This window comes from Barbatula barbatula (genome assembly GCF_947034865.1).
Source record: "Barbatula barbatula genome assembly, chromosome: 3".
In the NCBI taxonomy this organism is placed as follows: domain Eukaryota; kingdom Metazoa; phylum Chordata; class Actinopteri; order Cypriniformes; family Nemacheilidae; genus Barbatula; species Barbatula barbatula.
The window spans coordinates 10620851-10629985 of NC_136764.1; the positions used below are offsets into that span (position 1 = coordinate 10620851).

Genomic DNA, 9135 nt, shown 5'->3' on the forward strand with positions numbered 1-9135 from the left:
CAAACTGTCCAGCAGACCAGTCCTCAGTCCTTAGGTCTCTATTGTCAGTAAAAATATCCAAACTTTTTCTTATTTATTGGTGGTAAAATATTTTACAGGCAGATTCTCTTATTAGAAATCGTAAACAGAGCTGCCTTGTTTGAATGTAACAGAATTACAAGCATAATATACAATAAATATAAAACGTGTCTCTCCTTTGGCAGCACCCCTCCAAACAGGGTTTAATTTTTGTTTTCAAGTGCAATTCTATAATAATAATATATTATTATTAATATAATTATTGTGCTTTTACATGTAGCACTTTTGCACCCTGTTGAGTCAAACAATTCGAATTTGCAAAGGCACCTGACAAATATGATTTATTCAAGGCAAATCTGGCACTTTTTAAGATTCTGAATTTGCTATTCAGAATATAGTATCTTCAAGTTTAAACACCATTGAATTGGATGTTGCAGCAGAAATATATTTCTATGATAACTGAGGGCATCTGATAAACACATGACACCCCAATTACCATGTTAAAGACCCCAACCAAGTCTTACTTATGCACTTACAAACACAACGCAGTTTACAGCCGTCTTGCCATGCAAGGCATCTTCACTGGCTTACAGAGAACCTATTATAATCGAGTCTTTCATCTGACACGATTGAGCAAACTTTTTAGCTGCCCTGTATCGTCCTACAGTCATACATTTTAAACACATTTGAATAAAATGCATGCTTTTCTTTGCATGTCAATTTGACCTTTATTGGTCTGTTTGATCTTTCTAACCTCTTATCTATAAATATTCAGATTTCTGCAGCTGATCAGTGGAAAAAACACAAAGTAAAACTGATCTATAACTAATATGTGACGGTGATTCATGATGTGCATTTAAACAATTTAATCTCACTTCCCGGGGTCATGAACAGACTCCACATAGGTGTGTACATGGCTCCTTTTCACTCGTTCCTGGAGGTGATGTCCTGTTGGAGCGACACAGGGCAGATGTTAGTGTCTTTACAGAACAAAATCTAATACTTTTGTATGTGGACACAGAAACAATATCTAGAATTTAACGCAGAATCCCACCTCAGTCTTTGCTCTGCTCCAGCGGACTGCTGCTCCAGGTTTGGACATACCTGTGAGACAGAGAAAAACAGAGTGATTTTATCTTCCATTATACATGTTGTTTATGATTCATCGGTACACATTATTAAAAAAACATTGTTTGTTTTGTTTTCGTAAACTTGATTTAAAATATAATAAATGGATTGGCTCTTGAAACAACTTTCTTTATTACAAATGCCATTTCATGTTGACTTGAACGCTAGTGTGAATCACTGTTTCACTATTTGACTTTATTCATATTACTCACATAAGGAAGAAAGCAGGGCAAAGAAGGCCACCGCTGCAGAAACACTTCCCAGCAGCCACCTGTGAGCATTATGACATCATAACGTGAGGAAAATGAGACGCACAGAGATACATCTTTTTATATCAAACACATTTTACATTTCATTTTACCTGGATGACATGGCAATGCAGAGGCACACAATAAGAATGAAAAGGAGGATTTTAAACATCACAGTGTCTGAAAAACACAAAAACAACCACAAAATGTCACCTGACTAACTCACATTGACCTGGCTTTATTATTTCTTCAAAGAAACTTCCATTAAAAAGAATCTAAGCTTTAGTCTTTCAGGACAGTGCACATCTCAATGCAAGGCCTCTTTCTTACCTGATGATGTTTTTCTAGATGAACTGTAACTATTGTGGTGGCACGTGGATGGGGGCGGAACATCCAGAAGGCCGCTCACTGATTGGCTACATTGCTCATGGGCGGAGCATGACTCTGTTTGAGGCTCCTCCTCTTCAAGAAGAGTCTGTGGAACCACTTTGTCTGGAGAGGGAGCATGATCTGTGGGATCTATGTGCAAAGAAATACACAGACATGTTCATAAAAACAATGAGTTTTCAATCTACAAGCGTACTACAGTGTTGGACTGCAGATTGATCCTCATAACACACAATTTAGGTGAAACTGGACAAGAACAAGAGTATTATTCAGGAATCTACAAAATCTAGAAATCGTAATGCTGACTAACCGTATGTGAAGCTGATGGGTTCGTCTTTATCATAGGTATTGTTTAATTCTATCCATGATGATGACTGGAGGGGTGTGACGGGATCAGATCTTCTAAAAACGCTTGCTTCCAGCCAAGACTGGCATGATTGGCTCACATCACTCAGAAGACTGGCCAATGACCTTCTTGCTCTGCGCCTTCGTCTGAATATTCTACAGCACATGCATGCACATACATAATTATAGTATTTGAATTGGTTTTCAATACGTTCCATATTTCAGAATAAATGCAACAGAAAGTTAATAGCTGACATATTTGGACACGCTGTTACAATTAAAATTGATGAAAAGGTGTTTTGCATTATATTTGTTACTACTCTGTATTTTATCTATTAATTTTAATGTTGTTTTGACCAAATGAGCATCCTGAGACACATTGCATCACATTTCAGAGATTTCCTAGATAAATCAAAACTCACACATACACAGTCTCTCAAACACTGCAATAAAACCCACCGGACAAGATTCTCTTTGTATTGGACACTGGTCTGTGAGGGTGTCAGGGTAACATTGCCCTCATCATCTGTGCTGAAACTGTCCTCCGTCAATACATAATAACCATTTGCCAGAAGGCGGGGACTTCGCCGACAAGCGCACACTGAGCCTGTGAGCGGATTGGTGGAGAAACACTCATAGGAGGAGTCAGAGAAGTGGGAGAGGTCAAGACTAAAAAAGAAAAATGTTGATGAGCACACATGTTAACAAATAGTCAAAGAAAAAAACAAGCAGCACAGGTTCAATTTTTTACACATTTAATAAGGATGATGGCAATATATGTTGATGCTGCTTGTCTAAATGTCTGTACCTGTGACAAACATGTTCAGCCTCCAAGCTCTTGCTCTTAATTGGTGAACCTTTAAAAATATATCAAGTTAACATTACAACAGTCCTGTCGAAGAATGAATGTCCAAGAGAGACAAAAATGAGAAAGAGAGATGTAATATTAAGATAAACTTACTTGTAACAGCTCCTCTAAAAAACATGGCTCAGCTGTTTAGATGCCAAACCTGCAATACAATATTAATATAGATAAAGAAAAAATACAGATATTTTAATTGTATGATTAAACATGTTTAAAACAAATACAAGCATTTACACCATGAATTTGAAATGATTCAAGTAGTGAAAATGGGAAAAGCCATGGAGAGTGATGCTGGGTTTTAAAAGCTGAGGGATGGGAGGGGGGATCAGACAGCCATGATGATCCAGATGGGGATGATGCTGGCAAAGTGGGTGGAGACTTTACTGTTCTTCCTGTTAACTACTTACTGTCTGGAGAAAAAATTATTGGCTGTGAGCACAATGTGCAAAAGCCAAGCAAGAGTCCAACGGCCAAAATGGGGCAGTACAGTAATGGCCCACACAGCGGCCCACATTCTTTTCACTCAGAAATCTGTGATCAAATTACACATTTCTGTTTGTATTTGAACAGAAAGTCTCCAACCCTCTCTCTTTCTATTTCTCAAACACACATTTCCTGTATTTAATTTGAACATACAAGAAGTTATAAGATAAAGGATTAAAGCAACGTCAAAGGGAATTGATCTTACAAAAGCAAATGCGACCACAAAACCACAGATGCAGAATAACTACAAAAACAAACAACATAAGCTCAGTACAGGCTATTACACAAATATACCAACTATCCGTACGCGCAACACATTTTCGTAATATTGATTGTCCTTAATGTCTTTTTAATTACTTAATGAGAAAAAGAAGAGTTTTACCCAAATTTTGCTGAAGAAAAAGTCATCTACAATTTAAGTAAAATAAATCCTATTTTTGAGTGGGACGCAATTCACAAAATCAAACTAAATACGCTGGATTTAAGCAAAGCTATTGTTCAATTTTGCGAAATATTCACATGCATTATATGTTTTGTTTTCTTTAACAGTGTATAACGTTGTTTTCGGTCTACAGACGCTCCTGCAGTCTTTGTGCTCCGCGGCCCGCATCAAAAACGTGAAACACGCACAAATACTCACGTATTATTCGCTTTGCGGTAATTATACAACTATACAAATACCCAAAATCAAACAGCGTATAAAACAAGTATATGAACAGATTTGCTAAAGAGTAAAAATAAACATCCGGTTTCGTCTCGCAACATTCTTTGCAGCTCTCCGCCCCATATAGACTACCGCTATTTTCCAGCACCTGTCAAGCTAATACAATAAAAAGCAGAGATTCAGAATCGAAAGGAAAAACAAGACTTACCTCATTTAAAAATAATACAGATAGCGATGCGGATCCAGACTGCCCGCTGGTACAGTAACAAACACGGAAAGACATGAACCGCGCCTACTGAGAGAGAGAGAGAGAGAGAGAGAGAGAGAGCGTTTGCACACTCCAAAACAAAACTTTACTAAAGAATGCAATAACAGTTTGTATTATTCAACAATGCAAATTTACGTAATACAAATGCTGCTGGATATATGTTATCTCTGACGAAGATTAAACACTTGTTTTAATGAAGAAAAATAATAGTCCATTATAGTTACCGTGGTAACGACTAATAACACTCCATCCATCCATCTAGTTTAAATGATTAAACATATGACCGAGTCAGTCAAAACCCAGCTGAAGTGAATTTTGTCAATAGTTTTCTACATAAAATCAACCTTCATTCTGTTAAAATATAGTCTTAATATCTATAATAATGACTAAGCAAGCCCTTGTTACAAACGTAGTGTTATCTCATAACTCGATTTTCAGACTTTAGCTTGGTTTTCACAGACTGGGTCACATAATGTCTGAAAGTATTTCATGTGTGAATGCAGCAATGCATTAATATCTGTAGCGACACATTAAAATAAATGCATGCAGAATAACAGAACCTATAGAAAGTCCTTATATCTGCTGGTCTGGGCTCATCCAAACAGCGTATCGTAAACAGCACTATAGAGGGTGACAAAAACCCAGAGTACATTAATGCTCATGACTTTGGTCTTGCTCAGTTAAAAGGGATTTGCACAAGTTCTCTGTTCTTGTAAATCGTTAACTCTAGCAGCAGATTGTCATTCTAGAAATAGTTACTGATGACTTGACAATGTACAGATGGCCAAAATAATCTCAAGTGTTTCTCTGCTATGTGTGAGAATGACATCATGGAACACATATATTGTGTGCGTTGTTAATGTGCAACACAGGGCCTTTGTCTATACATATATGGGACTGTTAAGTAACTATCTACAACCTTTTTTCCTGGAGAACTGCTGATATTTCAGCTTACTTGGGTCTTTGATCCATTCTCATGCATATGCTGTATGTAAACTTTTTTTTCAGATGTAACAATATAGAAAAGTCACCTAAGTTTAACTTTCTCGCAGCATTCAGAGAAACAGTGGGTACCACTCACAATACTTTTAATTGTAATATTTAAAAAAATATTTTTTATTGTTCAATACCAGATATTTTGAACGTTTATACAAATATTTATACAAAACATATTCAACTCATACAACATTTGTGTGTGTGTGTGTTTTCGTGTGAACATATGTTAATAATTTTGTGAGTTGGGCTCTAAGAGGTGTGTTGCATGCATGTCTCTGGTCATGTTGTTTTTCTCTCGAAGTTTGGCCTGTAGTAGTGTATGCTCCACCACTCCCATCCGAACATCCATTTGCTCAATCTCCTGCTTCAGCTTAGTCAAACTCTGACGGATCTTCACCACTGGAGCTGCAACACAAACCCCATGCATGATACACCGCCTTTGTTGACAAACAACAATACAAAGGGCACTCTTCAGCATACACTGCAAAAACACACTACACTAGAAAACAGACAATTAAATAAATAAAATCTCACAGTAAATCATATATGACAACCATCGCGATAAGATTACCTCCATCAGACATGCTGCTGCCCTTCTCTTCCATTTCCTGTTTGACTTTCTCCAGCTCCTCACTTATCTGAAGCACAAACATACACAAATACTGTTTCAATATTGTGCACACAAGTGTGTGTGTGAAGTTTGTGTGCTGCACTGTGATATTAAACACATTCCAAAACTAAGACTGACCCCACGATGGAGCCCTTTAATTTGTACCGTGTTGAAATCAAATCACAGTTATGTGTCATATTGTGTAATATCACATGACTCTTGCTGTAATGTTGTTTTCAGACTAACCTCAGCCAGAATTCTGGTTCTCTCTGTGACACCTCCACTTGCCTGTTTATAAAGCTCCTTTACCTGAAGCACAACAATACATAACTATTCAAAAACAATTTTTTGGTGTGTTCATGTGATGTGCTAAAAAAGACAGCGACAGCGTATTGATTGGAGGCATGGAATATTTAGTTTCGATTGGCTGAGATGTTCACCTTGTTGAGTTGGGCTTGTGCCTGGCGGAATTCTGAAATCAGATGCTCGAGCTGAGTGTTCACGTATTTCTCACGGCTGCCCACTTTCTCTAGAGTTTTAGTGATGTCTTCCTTCAGCTTAAACAGACAACCCTGCACACACACTTACGTGTTATATTCTTTGTTATGTTTTTACATGCAAACAAAATCTGAGATGGAGGGATGTAGGGACTACCTTGGCCTCCTGCAAGGATGTGTTGATGCCGTCTTGATGTTGATGCATTTGGTCAAGGTGAATCCTCCAGTCCTTAAATGAAATGTGTCACTAAGTATCTCAGCCAGTCAGAGGTTTATCAAGTATAAACTTTTTATTTTAATTTTTTTAAATTATGAGATCTTTAGTGTCTGTAAATACACTACAGACAACATTGGGATAAGCTTAATGTAACCCTCATACAACAAAATAAGCACTTAAAGTAAGACCATAATGGATCTTGTTTTTAATTTTGGCGTTGATTGCTATTTTTACTATTGCGAATTTATGTGTAATTCATGCAATTTATGTTTACGAATTACAAAGGTTAATGGCCAAACCTTATTGTCCGTCCGAATGGTAACTTTAAGCTGTGGAAGAACTCTCTCCACCTCCAAATTCCACTCTGTAGCATCAACGTCTGACTCCAGAACCTCTGCAGGCCTCGAACCACTGAGTTCCTGAACATACACTGGATTTATTTGACAGTACATATAGCGAAATGTATTATTTGTCAAATAAATGTTGAATAAATGTGATTATTAATAACATTCCTCCAGTTGTGGACTACTTTGTATCGAATTTACAGTAAACACAGACAGGTAACACCTCACAGGAACAACTCACCACCTGTAGAAAGAACAGAGAGGGATAAATATTTCATTTTATTTGTTATGTTTGTATGCCTTATGTTGTAATATGTAGTTACTGATATGACAAACTCACACTCTGATTGGTTCTGGTCTTCAGTGCATCTAAATCAAGTCCCTCCTCATCCTCATAATCTTCATCCTCCTGCTAAAAGAAGTGTGATTGTGTGTTTGACTCACAGTCATTGACTTTGCATGTCCGCTTGATTTAAATTTTTTCAACAGTATTCAGTGTGAATATGTGTGTGACTCACTGTCATCTCTTCCTCCACTTTACTGAGTGTAAGTTCAGCATCATCTTCTTGTACACACTCATCTTCCACTTCTACAGAAGGGTACTGGGGCCTGACAGAGAGATGTAAGTATACGCTGAGAAAGAAAAGTTTGTGAACCATGTTGAATTTTCTGTTTACCTGTTCCAGGCGAATCCTTTGCTCTTCAGTGCCTTTTCTACCAACTGATCTAAAACATAACACACATGCTCTCCACATCCAGACTTTAGTTTAGCTGGGGGGAAATCAACCTGGCCACCCTACACACACAAACATACACAGTGATAAACAGGAAACCCAAATACACACACTTGTAAAGATGTCATCACCTTGACGATGTCTCACCAATGCACGAAGCTCAGAGAGGATGTTGGAGACGGTGGCATTGGGGTCGTCGTACTCCTGTGGCGTGTCAAAGGGCCGCCCACATTGAGAAATCAACCACGCGGCAATGACACTAAACAAATAAAACTGCTCTCCTGGATTTGACAGCACATGAGGGCTAGAGACAAAATAATGCCTACAAAAGACAGAATTGTTTTTTTAACACTTCTGCAGATCTTTGATTGCAAATAAATTGTTTCTTTTAATTTATTTACAAGTAACTAGGAATATTATATTAGCTCTACATAGTATTCAGATAGTTGTTTCAATCCTTTATTATGTATAGTTAGTTATTGCATATACATATCTCGTGTGTGTACGTTAAATATTCTACTCAATACACATACAACTAACTTCAAATACTAATTTTATATCACAGATATTTATTATAACTTAAATCATAAAGCAGGATCTGCACTGCCTGTGTTGTGTTGTGTTTACCTGGATAGGGGTTTAATGTTGTGTTTTTCCAGAACATGCTGTTCATAATCCAAGACCTTCAGTTTATCCAGAAGATCTTCCATCACAACGAACATCTGATAAACCGCACCGGGACCGCGCTCATCCTCCTCTGCCATCCCTACACGCGTTTCGATTTCTCTCGATGTGTGTGTTTATTTATCATTCGTTTTCTGTAATCACTATCTGTATTTTATGACTCGTTTTTTGCAGGCAGGATGTGGTCCTGGCCGCAGTGGCTTCGGGATGTTGTGGTTACCGTCGCCATGAATTACGTCACACTCCTTAGGCGCCATGATAGGAAACAAGACAATAGGTTTTTTTTTTCATTCAAGATAATGTTTAGAATAATAACAGTAGTAATAATTATTATATCGATTATATTATTGCGGTAAAAAATAAAAGGGAGCAGAAATGTTTTTTTCTGATTGGTCTGCGCTGTGAGTTTTAGGGGCATCTGAAAATATGCTTCCACCTGGTGGTCTGGAGAAACAACTACGTTTACATAACATTAAGGTTATATAAGTAAAAAGCACAATTTCTGTGCCAGAGTTTATCTATGAACTGTGTGTACATGTTTAGTTAGATTTATGTATTCTATAATTTAATATTTTTTATGTTTCTGTCTACTATTTAGGCCTAGATATTTCTATACTTTTTTCATTCTCCACTGTTATTCAACATGT

General features: G+C 37.3%; 2 protein-coding genes across 3 annotated transcripts; both read right to left on the reverse strand.

Annotated features, from left to right (window-relative positions):
- Positions 1 to 342: 342 nt before the first annotated feature.
- tmem71 (transmembrane protein 71) lies at positions 343 to 4442 on the reverse strand. 2 transcript variants are annotated; one of them, XM_079451475.1, is made up of 10 exons: positions 4347 to 4442; positions 3088 to 3136; positions 2935 to 2983; positions 2586 to 2795; positions 2092 to 2282; positions 1725 to 1913; positions 1508 to 1574; positions 1359 to 1417; positions 1073 to 1122; positions 343 to 966 (listed from the first exon to the last, which is right to left on the reverse strand). In XM_079451475.1, the coding sequence occupies exons 2-10, from the start codon at positions 3110 to 3112 to the stop codon at positions 943 to 945; spliced, it is 864 nt and encodes a 287-aa protein (XP_079307601.1). In that variant the 5' UTR covers positions 3113 to 3136; positions 4347 to 4442; the 3' UTR covers positions 343 to 942. The 2 variants fall into 2 exon arrangements, with proteins under 2 accessions (XP_079307601.1, XP_079307602.1); XM_079451476.1 differs by lacking the exon at positions 4347 to 4442 and adding an exon at positions 4115 to 4232.
- Positions 4443 to 5500: 1058 nt separating this feature from the next.
- ift57 (intraflagellar transport 57 homolog (Chlamydomonas)) lies at positions 5501 to 8721 on the reverse strand. Its single transcript, XM_079451453.1, has 11 exons — positions 8432 to 8721; positions 7952 to 8126; positions 7748 to 7866; positions 7589 to 7679; positions 7408 to 7482; positions 7026 to 7145; positions 6667 to 6738; positions 6453 to 6584; positions 6259 to 6321; positions 5974 to 6040; positions 5501 to 5807 (listed from the first exon to the last, which is right to left on the reverse strand). Exons 1-11 carry the CDS (start codon positions 8566 to 8568, stop codon positions 5629 to 5631), a joined length of 1230 nt encoding a protein of 409 aa, XP_079307579.1. The 5' UTR covers positions 8569 to 8721; the 3' UTR covers positions 5501 to 5628.
- Between the last annotated feature and the right edge of the window lie 414 nt (positions 8722 to 9135).

Excerpts from the sequence above, each read along its gene's own strand:
- ift57 (XM_079451453.1), bottom strand. The coding sequence starts at position 8,568 with ATGGCAGAGGAGGATGAGCGCGGTCCCGGTGCGGTTTATCAGATGTTC. Across the intron at positions 8,127-8,431 it reads AACATTAAACCCCTATCCAG|GCATTATTTTGTCTCTAGCC; the intron begins GTAAACACAACA and ends TGTCTTTTGTAG. Across the intron at positions 6,739-7,025 it reads CCATTCGGACGGACAATAAG|GACTGGAGGATTCACCTTGA; the intron begins GTTTGGCCATTA and ends ATTTCATTTAAG.
- tmem71 (XM_079451475.1), bottom strand. The coding sequence starts at position 3,112 with ATGTTTTTTAGAGGAGCTGTTACAA. Across the intron at positions 1,575-1,724 it reads ATCTAGAAAAACATCATCAG|ACACTGTGATGTTTAAAATC; the intron begins GTAAGAAAGAGG and ends TGTGTTTTTCAG. Across the intron at positions 1,418-1,507 it reads TGCATTGCCATGTCATCCAG|GTGGCTGCTGGGAAGTGTTT; the intron begins GTAAAATGAAAT and ends TAATGCTCACAG.